General features: G+C 43.1%; 1 protein-coding gene across 1 annotated transcript in view; it reads right to left on the reverse strand.

The window, feature by feature from the left end:
* Positions 1-19,623, reverse strand: part of C8A (complement C8 alpha chain) — a 71,826-nt gene that overhangs the window by 25,967 nt on the left and 26,236 nt on the right. The window contains exons 3-7 of the mRNA XM_060142578.1: positions 14,522-14,666; positions 13,390-13,537; positions 7,854-8,043; positions 5,228-5,428; positions 2,959-3,199 (exon numbers count right to left, since the gene is read on the reverse strand). Coding sequence (XP_059998561.1) covers positions 2,959-3,199; positions 5,228-5,428; positions 7,854-8,043; positions 13,390-13,537; positions 14,522-14,666 — 925 coding nt within the window. The remainder of the gene's footprint in view (positions 1-2,958; positions 3,200-5,227; positions 5,429-7,853; positions 8,044-13,389; positions 13,538-14,521; positions 14,667-19,623) is intronic.

Here is a 19,623-nt window from a genome sequence, read left to right on the forward strand (position 1 = left end):
TCTAGGGTCCCACTGAAGTCTAACATCACCTCCCCAACATCCAAGACATCCCCTGATTTTTGATGGATGGTTTCATGCTCTCTTTGGGGGAGAAGCATTTTATCTAAAGAACACATTAGAAGAAAACAGCCTTGTGCGTCCTCTGGGATGAACCCATAGAGAATCTGAGGCAAACCCAAGGACAAAGGATCCCCTCAGAGCAAACCAGCCCATGTGTTCACTTAAATCATTCCATTCCAAGCTCAGCTCTTTGAGGACATGGATGTATACCACACGGGGTATTTCTTAGAAACAAGCACTTGATAGAATATAAATATTGTTAAAGTCATTAGATCAAAGATACACAGAGAGAAAAAAGACATTGAAAAAGAGGAGAGAGAGAGAGAGAGAGAGAGGGGAAAGGGAGTGAGAGAGAGGATGAAAAAGCGACAAAGAGAAAATTAGACAAACATCAAACATAGAGAGAAGGGTGTGCATGATTCTATTATTTGTCAAAGGGAAAGAAGGTAGATGTTTTTGTTCTTTGTAGGTTAATATGTAAATGACATTCTGATTTATTAGCAGTCTCCAGCAGATGAGGTGATGATTAGCACATTTCCATATTTATAGAAAAGCAACACTAACCTTCCGGATTTATAGAAAATCAGCTCTTCCCAAATAGCAAATTGTGCTATTATCGACATATGGTTTTCTATAAACAGAGCTGAGGTAATTATCCCTGGGACAATTCGTTAGTGGGCTCCTTTTGAATATTAACCACATTGGAAGCCCATTTCTGCCTCACAGATTTTAAAGAGGAGGGGCTCGAGATACCCCAGGCAATTAATTAGTAATCCACCACCAAAGACGGAGCCTAAATGAAAGGGTCTACCACAGCCATGTGGTGGAAAGACCCCAGGTCCAGGGCTCTGACGCCAGCTTCCTGCAGCCCTGGGCCAAGTAATTAACTTCCCTAAGGATCCTCAGCATTTCTGGGGCTAAAACTAGAATTACACTAACCTCCAAATGTTGTCAAGAAAATTAAATTAGAATGTATACAACAGTCCTGGAACTTAGTAAGTACTCAGCAAACGTTAGCTCTTTTTCCTTCCTCATGTTTTTGAGTGGCTCTAAAAAGATCCACTTGAATTAACTTTTTCAAACTCTTTTTACACTGATCTCTCCTGAACTATTTATTTTGTATCATGACTCTGTCCATGTGTACATGTCTTTAACTGGCAAAATTTTCTTGAAGCAATAATTTATCTTCACTACCTACAACCCACTATGATATTTTTTATTCTGTTCTGTGTTGTTCAAGATGTTTGTGTTCCATACATTGATATCAAGACCTACTATTGGAGAGACACAGATGTAGAGAACAAATGTATGGACACCAAGGGGGGAAAGCAGGGGGTGTGGAGGTGGTGCTGGGATGAATTGGGAGATTGGGACTGACATATATACACAATATGTATGAAATAGATAACTAATAAGAACCTGCTATATAAAAATTAAATAAATAAAATAAAATTCAAGAAAAAAAACCCGTAAAGTTCTCCCACTCAAAAAAAAAGACCTACTGTTGGGTTTCAATCTGCAGTTTGTATTGTGCTACAAGATGTTAAGGACCGTATTTAGATTTGCTCACCTTTGTACCCCTAGCACAAACACATAATAGATACCCAATAGATATTTGAATTATAAAAGAATGGATACATGAATAGATGGATGAGTTAATGAATGACCCTAGCCAGGAATCTCAGTTAATGCCCGCTTTCAAACTCCATGTCTTGTTTTATCCGCTCACCCTGCACTGAGTGCTAAAGAGGTGGAAAATTGTCAGACATGATGCTTGCTTTCAAGGATCTTGCTATCTAGATTAGGAGAGAAATATTAACATTTGGAAAATTGGTTTTAAAGACTAAGCAGTGTGGAATTGATATGAATGTGTTGAAGGAAGGAAGTGGCCAGCCTGGGCTGGTGGAGTCAGGGAGACTTCTTGAAACTTGGAAGTTGAACTTGGCTTTGAAATATGGATACACCTCTCACCCTTCTACTCAGTCGTTGACTGGATCTGTGGTTCTCAAACTGTATTAAGCATCAGAATCACCTGGAGGGCTTGTCAAAACACACTGCTGGGCCCACTCCCAGAGTTTCTGATTTAGCAGATTTGGGATGGGAGCCTGAGAATTTGCATTTCTAACACGTTCCCAGGTGACACTAATACTCAACACGTGTTGAGAACCACTGTTCTAGCAGTTTGGAGTGAGACCATGAAGATTGTTGATGTCAGTGTTAAGGAGTTTAGACTTTAGTTTAGCCAGTCAGGATATTAAGCAAGGAGGTGATGTCATAAGATCTGTGAAGCAGAGGATCCTTCTAGTGGCAGTTGTTGAGAATGGATTGGAAGGGGTGAATCTTCCCTTAGAGACCATTTAGGAGATGATGCAGTAGTAAGTGAAAGATGGGAACCCAGCCTACCATTGTAGGAGGGGATGCAGAAGAAGGGATGTTGACAAGAGCTGCTCAGGAGAGAGAACTGAAGGGTCTTAGAGATCTACAGGGGTGAAAGGGAAGAAGGGATCTGGGATGACTCCAAGTTTCTGTCATCACTGACTGATTGGATGGCAGTTCCATTAACCAAGAATCTATATTTAAAATGTTTTAACATTTTAAATAGCAAAACCCCAGAGATCCTTTATTATTGAAGAGGTAACTATGGTGCAATAGAAAACACGTGGTTCTGGAGAACCAGACAAGTCTGAGTTCAAATTCTGTTTGTAGTGCTTACTAGCAAGTCATTTCACCCTTTTGAACCTCAAGTCCCTGTAAATAATAATACTAATGCTACCTTATAGAGTTGTCATGGAGGCTAAATGAGTTCATGCGTGGCTGACAGTCAGTGCCTAGAAAATTGCAAACCGTGTCTGGCGTACGCATCAAACACTGCGTGCATCAAGCATCCGCTCTACTTACCAACTATGTCCATTCTTTCTTTGTTAAGCACCAGGATATATTCATAAATGCCACCCATCGTTCCAGACGTTATGTAATGGGTGCCGTAGTCATCGATGAACTTGGCGTACATGCCGTAATGGTACTGCTCTGGAAGTTCCAGTAATGACTGCAGCATAACTTCATCCAACATGATATTCTCCCTCCTCATCTTAAAATGAGCAGTCTGCACCTTTGTGAAAATTCTCATGAAGGTATATTTCTGCCAGTAACAACAACCGCCATTGAATGAAGGAAGAGAACAAAGAGAGTATACATTTTACTACATGAGATCATGCAAAAGGGCAGTATTTAGTACCTGTGGGAAATATAAATATATTCACATGTAACTGTATGAACATAAATACATATAACAGAGTATTATTACATTTTGCAAACACATATTAGACACCAGCCTGGCTTCTTCTCCCACGTCTGCATCTCTGTTCCCACTGCCCCTGTCCAGGTCAGGTTCTCATCAACTTTTGCTGGGTTGGTGACTACAATGTGTTTCACTGTGCTCCTCTCCTCTGTCCGGCCCCCAGTCCATTCTCACCTCCACATTTCTCCCTGCTCTAATTAAAGCACTGCATTATGCAACCTGCTACACAAGTGTTAGGTATCCATTAAAAATTAGGCTTAGGAATATTTTGATGACATGAGGAAATGCCAATATCACTTAATTTATTAAACAAATACCTTTCAGTGCCTACGGTCACATGCATTATGCTAGGTGCACAGGACATGATCTTGAATGAGATAGGCCCCTGCCCTCATGGAGATTACATTCTAGTGGTAGTCTTGTACTGTTCGGTAATCAAGAAAAGCAGGATCCACTGGACAGGGTGAGGTTGGATTGGTTTAAGAGGAAGGGGGTCATGTACGAGCCTTACTTGCAGGGAATGTAAACCTTGATCCAAAGTGATAGTGAAAGTTGGAAGAAGCCACCTGCTTTTAGAAAAGTCCACATGAATCTGTGACAGTCAGATCTCAGAACAGTACTTTCCCTTCAGATCAGTAGCTTATTCGTGGCAAAGCTCCAGAATGTAATTTATATATATAAATTTTTTTTAATTTATTATTTATTTTTGGTTGCATTGGGTCTTTGTTGCTGTGCATGGGCTTTCTCTAGTTACAGTGAGCAGGGATTACGCTTCTTTGAGGTGCGGGGCTTCTCATTGAGGTGGGTTCTCTTGTTGTGGAGCACGGGCTCTAGGCATGCGGGCTTCAGTAGTTGTGGCACACAGGCTCAGTTGTTGTGGCTCACACGCTCTAGAGCACAGGCTCAATAGTTGTGGCGCCCGGGCTTAGTTGCCCTGCGGCATGTGGGATCTTCCCGGACCGGGGCTCGAACCCGTGACCCCTGCATTGGCAGGTGGGCTCCCAACCACTGCGCCACCAGGGAAGCCCTGTCATTTATATTTGTTGAGGAAGTTAATTTTTATAACTGTATTTTCATCATCCAAAATAATGTTTTGAGCCCTAACTAAATCCCCAGTTCTGGTATCAGTGTCTTGAGGCTTTTGGTAAATTTCTGATCAATTCAGTGAATATTTCTCTAGCTCCTGATTACCTCTCCATCCTCATCACTCCCTCCTTTCCCTTCCCACCTGCGCTTCAGCCAGCGGAAGTCCTTTCCATCCCACATTTGTGTGAGGCAGTCTCTCGTCTCCAGGCCTTTGCACGTGCTGTTTCCCAGACCTAGAGCAGCCTTCTGTTAACTTCTGCCCCCTTTCATCTGGACAACTGGAACTAGTCTTTAGATCTCAGTTTAGACAGACTTCCTAACTTCCTCAAGGGTGCACTGTCTGACCTCTCCGGATAATAGGCAGTTAATGGTAAATGTTTGATGAAGAAATGAAAGATTCATTAAGCAGGCCAGCCCTCCCATCTACTTGGAAAAGCCGGGCTTGCTTTAGAATTCTTCCAAGTCTGGTTTAGAGGGCTTGGCTGTTTCTCTTTAAGACATTACCCTTCTAAGTATTTCCCTCTGTGCTCCAGGTAACCATGAAAAAGGATGGGCAAAGTGATAAGAGTACTAGTCTTATGGTGCAATTTTATTCCCTTTGTGATGATTCTGCGTGGGAAAGCGTAAGAAGAAAAACAAACATGATTACTACTGATCAGACATGTCCAATTACACAAGCAAATGAAGGTTCAATTACTACTGTACTTTTCAATGCAGTTAAGGTAATACGTGTTCAGCATAGATTATGGAATACTGTGTGACACGGGCATTATGTTTTAATACCTTCTGATTATACTTGCTTAACATATTCAAGACCGAACTGCCTCGTGACCCAGATACACCTGCAGTCACAGTAAATGGGCTGCCTACAGGGCCCACACCAATGGTCACTCCAGCCGACACAAACTTGTCATTTTTCACTTTAGAATAAAGGTCATTTGCATCATCGTAGGACTCTGAGGAGACTGTAGTATCTGCCAGGGCCTGAAAAGCATCACATAGATGTTAGCCTTGTGCACTAGCATTATATTCCAGTTCATACTTAATATTTAAATCTTTGCTTTGTAAAATATCCGAAGTTTCAGATTATTATAAATAACTCTTTTAAAAGGCTATTCCAAATTGATACGAAAATACAGAAAATTCAGCAGTGCTTAGTATTTAGTGGTACTGCTAAAATATTTATTTAAACACACACACACACACACACACACACACACACACACACACACACACACACGATTCTGATAAAATGCTATATTGTTCTGAGCATGCATTTCTTTCCAGCGGGCTTATCCTTCTTGAACAGATGGTTGCTTGGCTCTGCAGTGGAGAGATACAGAAAGCCATGTCTAGGCGTGGACCTGGGAGGAAAGGGGCAAAGGCATGCAGGTGGAGATAGTTCTAAGCAGAGGTATGCTTAGGGACCACCCACAAGTGTTTGGTTATTTCATTCCAGGATTGCATTTCTCTGCTAGCTTGACCTGAGGCGTGGTCTCGTGAGCCAAGGAAATGAGGGATAGGAGCCTATGAGGGGTTTGCTCTGTAATCACGAGAGCATGTGTTGAGTTGGAGGCTCCATCAGTTTGGGTCCTGAGAGTCTGTGATGATGAGAGTTTCTTTTCCACCTTAGGAAGGATGAGTAGAATAAGTAGGGCATTGATGCTTTAAAGCACTGAGATTTCAGAATCCTTTTTGCCACAGCATAACCTAGTCTCTCTTGCCTGACACGTAGGCCCTAGACTGTCCTCCAATTTAGAAAAATGACACCGTCTATGCCTTCCAGCTCATAGACGGAGCCTGATGGCAGAGGTGGAAGTGGGGTGGGGAGAGCCAATTTCTTTTTTTTAAACTGTAGTTGACTTACAATATTGTGTTAGTTTCAGGTATACAGCTTCAGATTCTTTTCTATTATAGGTTATTACAAAGTATTGAATATAGTTCCCTGTGCTATACAGTAAATTCTTGTTTATTTTATATATAGTAGTGTGTATCTGTTAATCCCATACTCCTGATTTATCCCTCCCACCCCCTTTCCCCTTTGGTAGCCCTAAGTTTGTTTTCTATGTCTATGAGTCTGTTTCTGTTTTGTAAATAAGTTGATTGATATTATTTTTTTAGGTTCCACATATAAGTGATATCATATAGTATTTGTCTTTCTCTGTCTGGCTTACTTCACTTGTGCGATAATCTCCAGGTCCATCCATGTTGCTACAAATGACAACATTTCATTCTTTTTTATGGCTGAGCAACATTCCTTTGTATATATTCAACACATCTTCTTTATGATGGACCTTTAGGTTGCTTCCATGTCTTGGCTCTTGTGAATAGTGAGAGCCAGTTTCTTAAAAACAGACTCAATAAGCCTGGCCTTATCCTCTGTCAATATTTTTCTCTTGAGAAACTTGGGGGAGGGAGGATGTGACTAGATAACTGTTCAGAGTACTGGCATCCTATCATCTCTCTCTATAGATAGAATGTGGATGACTCATAGATAGAATTTGCATAATCTAGCCTCCCTTCTAAAAGATGTATAGCCAGGCTTAGTTCAGATAGATCTGGATTTAAATCTTGTCTGGGCTTACCTACTGAGCCTGGCGCTTTATCCCTCTAAGTCTCTGGGGTTTTTAATATCTAAAATGGGCCAATAATAATATCTGACGCATCGTCTTGTGATGAGGGTTCGGTGGGAGAATTTGTGTGAAAATAGAAGAGCTGACACATGGTAAGCCTCCAGTGAGGTTTGCTGTGTAGACGGCTTACCCAGAGGGTGAGGGGTGAAGAAAGGAATGGCCAGGCTCTGGAGCTTGTTGTGAGCTACAGGGTGACCAGGAGACTGCAGAATTTTAAAGAGAGAGACTCTTAGGGATCATCAACAGTTTGCAAGCACTTTGCAATAGCGGAACCCTTTCTTCCAACAAAATCATGGACAGAAAGTCAAGAGATGAAGGTCACCAGTGAGGACCAGCTCCCGATGAAGCAGGAGCACAGTTCTCAGAACCCCCAGCCACCTCCTCTCCTGCCCCCACTTTACATCTTAATAACCTGGGCCCGTGGAGGGGCAGTGAGCTGCTCAAGGTCTGATATACATCTATTCTAATAGAGTCAAAACCTGGAAATAGGTCTTCTGACAAGCAGCCTAGAAAATCAGGCCCCGAATCTATTTTATTGACTTAGGACTGGAGCCGAGATCTAGCAGGGGCTGGTCCCATTTACAGTATGCGGCTCACTGGCCCTGCCGTTGCCTCTTCAGCACTAAGCATGCGTGAGGGCAGGTGCAGTGGGACCTTCAGCCACCAGCAAACCCCACAGGAAATAAGGTCTTCCAAAGCAAGGCAGCTATCTCCACCAACAGCTTCCCCTCCCTGCACCGACCCAGTGGCCTGTGAGCACCCCTGTTCAGACTTACCTCAAAGTGGTACTTCAGGAAATTGTAGGGTTTCCGGAAGTACTTCTCATCATCTCCATAGTAGAGACGCTCACAGGTGGGGTCGTACCGAAGCTCTCTCCATTCCCCGTTGTATACGGTCTCACACTGGCCCCCATAATACCTGACATCATATACGCTCTGAGTTTCTTTCTGGGTCAGGACATTATACCTAAATTGAAAAGGCAAGCAGCTTCTGGGAGAGAGCATTGGAAGAGCAGAGATAGCACAAAATATCCTCTGGACCATGAGTAGCTGGTGGGCTGAGCAGCATTTCTCAAACTGTGTTCTGTGGAACCCCAGATTTCCTTGAAGTACCTTAAGGGCCACTTTGGGCAACAATGGGAGACTGAGTGGACTGGGCCTGGGCCCCCAGGTTCCCTTAGACCAGATCAGCCAGACAACTCCGTTCAGCATCTATAACAGTGCTCCCACATGGGAAGCACCTCTAAATATTTGTTGAGTAAATTGAAGAAGAATATGCATGATTATCAAGAGTCCAAGCACAGGAACCAGACAGTCTGGACCCGTTTCCTATCTCTGCCACATCTAGCTGTGTGACCTTGGGCAGATCATTTAACCTCTCTGTGCCTCAGTTTAATCATTTGTAAAAAGCAGCTAATACTACTGCCCTCACAGAGTTAAACAATGAGTTAAAACAAGTAACAGTACTTAGCATATATGAAGTGTTAAATAAATGTCGCTGTTGTTTTTGTTAGTATGATTTCAGAAAAGGTTTTGCTGATAAAAAATAGGTTTGAAATATTGGGTGTAGTTCATAGTGGTAAGCTGAGGATCTAATCCTCAGAAAGGCCTTGGCGTGGAGGAGGCACAGTGTGGAGGTCAGGGAGACGCCTGCTTAATTTCCAGCTCTGTCATTTACTAGCTGTGTGACTTTGGACACATTCTAGAAACTTCCTGAAGCTCATTTTCCTCATTTGAAAAACAGACATAGTAAAACTACCTCTCCTGGGTTTTGTGAAGTCTAAATGAGAGTATCAGAATAAAACAGAAGTACGGTTGATAGTAATACTTCTTTTCCCCTAGCCCAATACCTTTCCAGAAATATTTCCCATACTTTCCTCTCTGGGCTATTTCAAATCTATCTGCCCAAGTTCTCTGTTTTAGGTCATGGATGGCTTAACCATATTTAGGTAAAAATCATGTGAAACAGGTGAAAATCTGCTTTAATCTCATACAAAGAGAAAGTTAACCGAACAAATCATTGAAAGTTGGCTAAGAGTTATAAGACCTAACAATCTAAGCCTCATATGTTGTGGATAATAAAATGATTGCTTGTCTTTGCCTCTCAAACTCCTACTCAGCCTTTAAGACCCAACTCAAATGTTGCGTCCTCTGTATTGCCTTCTTTGATTATCCTGGACAGACGATTGTCCTTCCTCTGTGTTCCCATGGCATTCAGTGATCGCCTCTGGCATGTCATTTGTCATGTTCATTTATGTCCTCTGTGAAAGGGCACAAAGGCAGATGAGCAGGGGAAAAACTGTGAATAAAACCTACTTCAAAGGAATAAATGGATAATTGTAGAGCACCTGGCATATAGTAGAAATTCAATGTAAGTTCACTTCCTTCTTCTCTTCCTTTCCCCATCTCTTTCTTCACATTAGTGGAAGTGATGTAATAATAGCTATGATGAATTGAATACACACTATACCAGACATTTAGCATACATTAACTTTCAACCTCATGACAATTTTGCAAATGCAAAAATTGAAGCTCAGAAAAATTAAGTACCTTGCCTATAGTCATAGCTGGATTTTTTTCCTAGATTTTTTTGGGCACTACAATCTGGGTTCTTAGTCTTTACCCTGCAGTTTCTATCTTTCCCCCTGTGGAACATGTTTCTGCCTGTAGCTGATAAATACAGGCCCTCTAATGGGCCAAAGAAAAACTCTAAAGAACAATAAGCCCTAAGATTGTAATGTAACCTCTAACCGTAAGTAAAGCCTATGTATATTTTAAAAATGTGATTGCAGAAGCCCCAGTGAAAATACAGAAAGACATTCTACTTTTCGGAATTTAGAAATATTCACACATGGGTATAAAATTATGTATGTAAGAATGTTCATTGCAGCACTGTCTATAAGAGAAAAATGGAAAACAATCTATCTTTCAATAGGAGGTAGTTAAATAAATTATATAGTTATACTATAGGAGAATTGGGAAATCTTATTTTATTTTTTACAAAGGGCCAGATAGTAAATACTTTAGGCCTTGTAGGCTACGTAGGTTTCTGTTGCAACTACTGAACTCTTCCACTGTAGGGCAGAAGCCTGTGTTTCAATAAAACTTTATTTAAAAATAGACAGCAGGCTGAATTTAGTGTTCAGGCCATAGTCTGCTGACCCCTGTTAAGGAACACTATGCTGCCTAGAAAAAGACAATAGAAGATATGGGAGGAAAATCTTCAAAATATATTATTAAGTGAAAAAAGCAAGTTATGGACAATATGTAGTCTGATCACATTTATGTAAAATACACTTATGTCTGTAATGCACAATACACCTGATAGGCATACCTTCCATACAGTGTATGTTGTCAATGCATTTTTACATGATTGCGAAATCATGTAACAGGGGTCAGCTCTAGGGAGGGAAGAGAGAGAGGGTGAGTGGGTGGGAGCAGGTGAGGGATAGTGAAGGAAGAATTTCAGTTTTTACCTCAAATAGGCATTACTTCTGTAACAATAAATAAAAATTAAAAACTGGGAAATGCCTAAATTAGAAAAAATAAGATATCAGGAAAGGCCTCTGAGATCTTGAGATGAATGAAGAAACCACCATAATGTCAGCTGCTGGGAGTGGAGCTGGGCCCATTCTACTGGTTTCAGTGTTAGGTGTGGCAAAGCACACGGATCAGCAAGTACCTTTGAAATCTCCTGATTGAATCATATGAGAGCAGGGTCATGGTCTGTGATATTTTTGTCAATTATGAGGGAATTGTTTTTCAAGTCAAAACCTCAATATTTCATGCTTGTAGTCTGTTTATCCCACAGTCACTTTCAAAATCAACAAGAATCCCCTTTTATTGGTGTTAGAGGCTGAAATATGTTCTCCCAATATTTGTATGTTGAAGTCCTAACTCCCAAAACCTCAGAATTTGACTGTGTTTTGGTGATAGGATGCTTAAAGAGGTAATTAAGTTAAAATGAAGTTATTAGGGAGGGCCCTAATCCAGTAGGACTTGTATCCTTCTAAGAAGAGGAAGTTAGGACAGAGCCATGTACAGCGGGGAGACCATGTGACGACAAAGGGAGAAGACGGCCATTCACAAGCCAAGGAGAGAGGCCTCAGAAAAAGCAATCCTGCTGAGACCTGATTCTGAGACTTCTAGCCTCCTGAGAAAATAAATTTCTATTGATTAAGCCACTTAGTTTGTGGCACTTTGTTATGGCAGTCCAAGAAAACTAATATTATTGGTCTAAAAGAAACAGGAATTTGATCATCTTTTCATACGTGTGTGTCTACATGCATTTACAGGATTCTGTCCTACCTTGTAGGAAATCTTATTTTATTTTTTTTAATTTAAAATCTTATTTTATTTTTTACAAAGGGCCAGATAGTAAATACTTTAGGCCTTGTGGGCTGTGATCTGAACGTAATTAAACCTCAATGAATGAGAGCTGCATTTTACAGCACCCACACCTGACCCAGAGTGGGCTGCCATGTGGCTGGGTCACTGGGTGATGAGTACTGTCTCTCTCTGTTTCCTCATCTGTAAAGGTCCAGTTGGTCATATTGATTTGTTTCACTGCAATCAATACTCAGTGAGAGGCTGTTATGGGGAAAGCTCTGACATAAGGGCTGAGGAGATGAAAAAGATGAATCAGAGCAACCTCGGCCCTCAAAGAGTTTATACTCAAGTCAGGGGACAAGGCCCAAAGCAAAGTGTCAGGGAACTAACAGTACCATGTGTCACTATGAGTGTGGCCCTGTGCTGGATGCTGGAGAAGCAGAAAATGATGAGGACCCCTTAGCCTGGGGAATAGATGTCTCTGCCCTGTTGGATAAATCCTGGGAGAGTAGGACACACAGGGACGCTGGGAACAGTAGGAGGGGACTAAGCCAGCCTAGACAGTGTTGAGAGGAGGGGAGGGGGTGTCAAAAAAGACCAGCTAGAGGAAGTGATGCCTAGGTGTCTTAGCTGGGCTGTCATAGCAAAGTACCATACCCAATACAATACCCAAGTCTGGATGACTCGAAGAATAGACATTTATGTTCTCTCAGTCCTGGAGGCTAGAAGTCTAAGAGAAAGGTGCCATCAGGGTTGGTTTTGGTGAGGCCTCTCTTCCCGGGTTGCAGATGGCCACCTTCTCGCCATAGTGTCACATGGCCCCTTCTCTGTGCACATGGTGAGAGGTGAGAGAGAGCTCTCTGGTGTCTCTTCTTCTTCTTACAAGGACACCAGTCCTATTGGATTAGGGCCCCACCCTTATGAGCTCATTTGACCTTAATTACCTCTGTAAAGGCCCTATCTCTAAATACGACCATATTGGGGGTTAGGGCTTCAACATACAAGTTTTAGGGGGATACAATTCAGGGCACAACACTAGGCAAAAAGTTAACCAGTTAGGAATACAGGGAAGGACATTTCAGAAAGAAGGAACTAACTTTGTGAAGTGAGAAGAAAAGAGTATTATGTGTGCAAGGGACTAAACATGAACATAAGGTGCACAGTGAAGTAAAGTTAGAATTGAGGCTGATTGAATCTCAACAGATAAAGAAACTGGCCTGAGAGTTATAAGCCAGCAATGGCAAAGTGGAGATTCAAGCCCCACCCCATCTCACCCTAAAGCCTTGGTTATATCAGCAACCACTGTGCAAAGCAGAGTAAGAACAGGGCTACTGGAAAGTGCACTTGGGCCAGAGAAATGCTGTCTTTTGGGGATATTGGAAGCCTTCATGGAAGGTGTAGCCTCTTAAAAGGGCCTTGGAAATGGAACTGGGGCAAGAGGAATGAGCAGTAGAGTGGGAAAGGGTGAAAGGAGGACCCTTGGGCAGAGACATAAAGGGGAAAACATGAGCTATGTCCTGTAAAATTCATATGTTGAAACTCTAACCCCTCATGTGGTGGTATTTGGAGGGAGACCTTTGGGAGGCGCTTAGGTCATGAGAGTGGAGCCCTCGTGAATGACATCAGTGCTCTTATCAAGGAGACCCCATAGAGCTCCCTAGCCCCTTCCACCATGTGAGGGCACAACGAGAAGTCTGTGGCCTGAAAGAACACCCTCACCTGACCAGGCTAACACCCTGATCTCAGACTACCAGCCTCAGAACTGTGAGAAATACACTTCTGTTGTTGGTAAGCCACCCAGTGTGTGGTGTTTTGTTAGAGCAGCCCAGATGGACCAAGCCACTTAGAGGGATGGTGAGGACGGCCTCACAGGATACACTCCAGAGAGATTCCCCCCAAAGACCCTCTTCTTTCCCTGAAACTAATACTCATGATTGGAGAGAAATCATGCCCTGCTCCCGACAGCCAGCCGGCAGCAACTCACCCCGAGGCCACCCTCTCTGATCCTGGAATCGGGTCATACTGGCTGCAGTCATCTTCCAAGACCCTGATGTCTTCACAGTTGTCCTCATCAGAGCCATCCAGGCAGTCATTTTCTCCATTACACACCAGGTGGCGTTTCAGGCAGCGACCTGAGGAGAGGCCGTGGATGCTTCTAGAGTGTCCGGGACTCCTCCCCTTCCCTCATGACCTGCATCCATAGTCACCATGTCCGTTCCACCCCTGAAATAGCCCTTCGCTCCTCCCAGTCCTGTTCCATCCTCCTTCCATCCTCACTGCCTCTGCCCTCCCTCCAGCCCCCATGTCTCTCACCTGTAGCCCCCCAGCTCAGACCCTGCCCCAGGCCTGCTCTTTCTAATTCAGTCTCCACATTGCAGCCCCAGGGATCTTTCTAAAATTCCAGTCTGGCCATGTCATCCCTTGCTCTGCATCCTTCAGGATCTCCCCATTCCTCTGCTTCCAAATGTCACTGTCTGGCCCCCGGTAACCTACCTGGCCCATCCCCTGCCTCTCTTCCCAAAGCACTTATTCTGGGCTCGTTGTGAGTCCCTAAATCTCTGCGTTTTTGCACATTCTGTCTCCTAGCAAACTCTTTTTCATTTTCTAAGTCTCAGCTCAAGTACCATTTTGAATCCTGCCCTGACTGCCCAAAGCAGATTTAGGCACCCCCTGCCAGAGTCCGTACATTGGACCCTGTACATACACCCATTACACTGGCTATCACAGGACACTGTCATTGATTCCTTATAGGTCTGTCTCCCAAAGAGACTAGGAGTACTCTGAGATCAGGCACAAGGACTTTTCACCTCTGCATCACCAGCAGGTAGCACATTGTCTGGCCATCATATGTACCCAATCAGCATTTACTCAATGAATGGATGGATGAGTGAATTGTACCTTTTCCAACTCAACGGGTGTTCCAGCAAAGTTGCCTCAAATTTACTTGGGCTGCTGACTTGGCTTAAAATTCAGCTTCCTGGGTCCCATCCCAAACCCCAGAACGACAACTTCTAGGGGAAGGGCTCAAGAGCCTGCATTCTAACAAGCTCCTGGAGAACTGTTTTGCATATTAAGTTTGACAGGCACAGCTGTTATCCTTCTGAGATGCTACTCACCTGTCTCCTTACACTGGAAATCCTGTCCACACTGTGCTTGCTTCACACAAGCTGTGGGACTGTGACAGCTGGCTTGGTCCCAGACAGTCCCACTGCAGATGGTTCCCCCGAACTTGTTAGGCTGCAGGAGGCTCCGGTATCTGTACTAAATCAGATTTGGAACCAGACACATTCATTGTCTATCAATCAACTGAGATTGGTGCAGGCAGGTCTCAGCTTAACATAAGGAATGACTGTCTAATGATTGAGAGCTGCCTGCAAAGCTGTCTTTTGCGAGGATGAGTGATCATAAATGGCGGTGTTCAACCAGAGGTGGCACTGTCACCAGCTGGAATATTGAGTAGGACCTCCAAACATCAAATGAGAGGTTTGGACTAGTTATTTCTAGGGTCTTCCTACTTGCTAGAAACAACCTCTGTCTCCCCCTTCTGAAGCCAGTTAGTACCTATTCATCTTTCAAGACTCACGGTTTACCTCCACGGGAACAGACTTCCCTAACTAAGTAATATATTCTCAGTTCCCTATGTACCCTCTCTCCTAGCACTTGTCATATAAGGTTGTGATTGATTGTCCACTTCTTTGTTTACGTTTCTCACTAGTTTAGGAACAATTTGCACATAAGGTTAGGGTCAGCAAAGGGAGGCCACGTCTTATTTGGCTTCATATACTTGGCACTTGATCTATGGTCAGTTACATGGTAGTCACCTTTAAAAAGATGTTTATCACTTTTCCTTTGAAGAATTTCTTCTGGTCATGGCATTTCCTCTTTCCTTGTGGCATGTCTCGTATGGTTCAGGTGGGGGTGACGTCACCCCCTCAGTTACAGGACGTGTGGATGTGAACGAGGCAGGGCAACCAGAGTACCAGTCATCTGCCAAGTTGCAATGATTGGTTCATGACTCAACCTTAGGGCAATCATAGTCATCTCTGGGAAGTTTCTTTCAGAACTATTGGAAAAGATAGTTTCTTTTTAGCTGAAGTTGCTGGGAATTGTGGGTATCAAGTGGTCATCTTGCCTATTATAGAAACAGCCCATCCAACAATTAGAGAGACAAAAAGAGCTCTGAAGACATCATCTGAGACCCTGTGTCCAGCTCTGACTGCAGATGAATAAATACTTACTGAAAGAAGGAGCGAAAGAATAAAAAATGCATACCAGTCTTGGGCTCAATGTTTTTATGACACTGTCTTCTCTAGGGTGTACAGTGTTAGATACTAGAGTATCAGGAAGAAGCTGAACAGTAAGATATTCCAAGAAATTGAAGTTCCATCCCTGTCTTTAAGAAGCTTAGAGATGGTTGAGGAGATAAAAAATATAACAATATAAAACATGCTGTATGAAGAGCTTCACACGGAGTGTCAGTCAGCACCATATTTTCTGCCGTCTCTTAGCCCATAGGCCCTAGCTTCAAAACTGTTAATAAGTAAATAGGAAGGCAATGATTTGAGAAGTAAGCGAATTGAGTTCCTGACCTGAATCTATTTATTACTTGCTGGGTAAAGTTATCAGAGCCTGGCACTTTCTGCCTCACTTTCCAAATCTATAAAATGAGGTGGCTTCGTTGACCTCACTAATCACAATTACTTATGATTCCTTCACCTGTGTCCTATAGTTGAAAGAGCACAGGCATGAGATTAGACCAATTTAGGGCCAAATCCTGGATTCACTGACCAACTGCCCATGAGCAAGTCACTTATCTTTTCTGAGCGACCACTGTCTAGTATGTAAAATGGGTATGATGGGACCTTACCTCAAAAGGGTTTTGTGAGAACTAAGTGAGAGAAGGTCTGAGGACACACCTAGCCCTGGGCCTGGCATATCACTGGTGCTCAATAAATGGAAGTGGTTTCCACATCATTATCAGTGCAGCCTTTTCCAGATGCTTCCAGGGCTGAGTGTGAAGCTTCCCCTCCCTTTCCTCTTGCCCACTTCTGCCTACTTAACTGCCTCTTAGCAAAGAGGCAGAGGTAGCAAAAAGAAGTGAGGATCCAACCTGCCCATTTACCTTCCCTGACTTTTAGTTAATAACAGCAATAAAAGATTTGTAAACTAGGTGAGAAGAGATTATAATTAGCGATCAGTGTGGGAATAGGAGGATATTTTCATTTTCTACCCACTCTCTTGCCCTACAATGCAGTAAATAAAAGAGAGCTCATCATACAAATGTATAGCCAATTCTCTTTCTCAACCTTGAAAACATTCATCAGTTATAAGACCTGAAGTTACCATCATGATGATGATGGTGATGGTAGCTACCAGTTATTGAGTGCTTACTATGGCCCAAAACCGTTACATTCTTTATGTCAGTTAATCCTCACAAGTCTAGGGGGTTAAGTACTATTAATGATCCCATTTTAAGCTGGGTTAGAATTTCAGTTCTGCCACTTACGGTATATGTGTCACTGGGTAAATTACTTAACGTCTCTGACCCTCGGTTTTCTCATCTGTAAGATGAGAGGGATGAGAGTGTTCTGAAGATTAGTGATAACACAGGTAAAGACATCAGCATTCTGCGTGGTTCTGGTATGCGCTTAGTAATAATAGTTATCAACATCGTCATCGTCCTCGTAGCCAGCTGTTGGGCTACTCTGGAAGGATTATGACTGAGTGGGAATTTGATTAGGTGACCTCTAATATCACTAACTACTCTCCATATAGCTCCGAGAGAGGCAGGAGAGGCATATAGCTCAGGTTCACGGGCATTTTGGAATCAGACAGACCGAGTTTTAAATCGAGGCTCTGCCACATTCTTACTGGGCAAACTAAGCAAAGGGATTGAGTGGTGTCTGTCACCTACTGTTGGCTGTGGAAATCAAATAAGAAGATGATTTATTTAAAGCATTAGCACAGTCCTTGGTATACAGAAATTATTTAATAATGGCGACTATATATTGTCATTATCATCCTTCCTGTGGTTTCTGTACTTGGAATGATGGTGCAGACATGAGGTTCATTCCCACCCGCTCCTTATTTTCTAGGTTGTTATCAAATAAGGAAGACATTGTATTGCAGAAAGGTTGGTAAGGATACGTCCCTAGGGACCTCTCCATGCCATTACCCGTGGTTGGTATCATTAAGACATCATTTTCTTTTCTAGCTAGTAGAAAATGTTTCTTTCCAGAAATGCACGTCATTGCTTGCGTGATTTTGAGAGGAAGAAAAATATTAATAGAAAGAAACTCAGATGGCCTTTCAGTTAAAAAATTAACAGAATTTAATTATTTTAAGGATTACTTTAAAGACACATGTCTTTTTGAGTCCCTAAGAAAGTAATAAATGTTGATTTAAACTGTAAGTCATTCACCTGTGCTCTCTGCTATCTAAACTGCAGCACAAGAGAAAAACGTAGCTTTAGGATGCTGTTTAAATGTATAATAGGTTGACTAAAGGCCATGCAAAGAAATTAAGTCCTAATCCTTGAAAGTTGTAAATGTTATCTTATTTGGAAAAAGGATCTTTGCAGACATCATTAATTTGGAGAAATTACTCTGGATTATCCAGGAGGACCCTAAATGCCATCACAGTGTCCTTATAAGAGGAAAGCAGAGGGAGATTTCACATAGACACATAAAGGAGACACAGAGAAGGGAAGGGGGGATGCAGACAGGAGCAGAGATTGGAGCAAGGCAGCCACCAAAAGCTGGAAGGAGCCAAGAACGGCTTCTCCCCTAGAGCTTCCAGAGAGAGCCTGGCCGAGCTGACACCTTGATTGCAGAACTCTGAGAGGATACATTTCTGTTGTTCTGAGCCAACCAGTTTTTGGCATTTGTTACAGCAGGCTCAGAAAACGAATCCAGGATGTCAAAGCAGAATGAGAATTGGGGGCCAGATATTTTTAAACTGGGACATCTAAGATTCTTTGGCATATCCTAGAGATGGGAGAGGCAAAATCATAAATTTTAGCCTTCAAAGTTGAATAAACTAGCTCCAAATGGTGTTTCTGCCAGTGTCATCAAAACTTCACAGGGCACTTTTTTTTTTTTTTTTTTTTTTTTTGCGGTACACGGGCCTCTCACTGTTGTGGCTTCTCCCATTGCGGAGCACAGGCTCCGGACGCGCAGGCTCAGCGGCCATGGCTCATGGACCCAGCCGCTCCGCGGCATGTGGGATCTTCCCGGACCGGGGCACAAACCCATGTCACCTGCATCGGCAGGCGGACTCCCAACCACCGTGCCACCAGGGAAGCCCCACAGGGCACTTTTGCATTTAACTGAGGAGGGGGTCTGGAGTCAGGAGGACTATCAGTGAGAGAAGAGCAGGGCTTGATTCAAGGCAGTGGGAGTGGGGTTGGAGAGGAGGGCACAGATAGGAAGTATAGAAACAGCTCACATTTATTGAACACTTACTTTGTGCCAGATGCCATGAAAAGCACTTTGCATGCATTACTCATTTAACGCTCTCAATAACTCTATGGTGTAAGTACTGTTTCTACTCCCATTTATAGATTAGGAATCAGAGGCACAGAGAAGGTAAAAAATTATGTCCAGAGTAAACACAGCAAATAAGGTGCAAGCCAGAATCTAAGCTGCAGAATCGAAGCTAAAAAACAGGCTTGACAGCAATAGGCTAATAGACAAGGTTCGGCAGTGGTGTACCACGTCTGGGCTGCACCCACCCTGGGTGCATCCAGTGAAGGCATGTGTCCTCTGCAGAGATTTTAAAATACTAAGAAAGCAGGGCTTCCCTGGTGGTGCAGTGGTTGAGAGTCTGCCTGCCGATGCAGGGGACACGGGTTCGTGCCCCGGTCCGGGAAGATCCCACATGCCACGGAGCGGCTGGGCCCGTGAGCCATGGCCGCTGAGCCTGCGCGTCCAGAGCCTGTGCTCCGCAAAGGGAGAGGCCACAGCAGTGAGAGGCCCGCGTACTGCAAAAAAAAAAAAAAAAAAAAAGAAAACAGAATAGAAGTTACTCTTCTTTCTATTGTCACCATGAGCCAGTGATTCTGAACAAAGACAGAATTGTAATACTCCTCCCTGACAGAGCCAAGTGCTCTCAACATCCCCCTTATGCCACTGAGTTTAGCGATCATCTTGGACCAATTAAAACCACTTAGATGGGCAAGATAGATACACATCTGTTCATTGGGCATGTCAGCCTTTTC

Source organism: Lagenorhynchus albirostris, chromosome 2 (genome assembly GCF_949774975.1).
Source record: "Lagenorhynchus albirostris chromosome 2, mLagAlb1.1, whole genome shotgun sequence".
Taxonomy (NCBI): Eukaryota; Metazoa; Chordata; class Mammalia; order Artiodactyla; family Delphinidae; genus Lagenorhynchus; species Lagenorhynchus albirostris.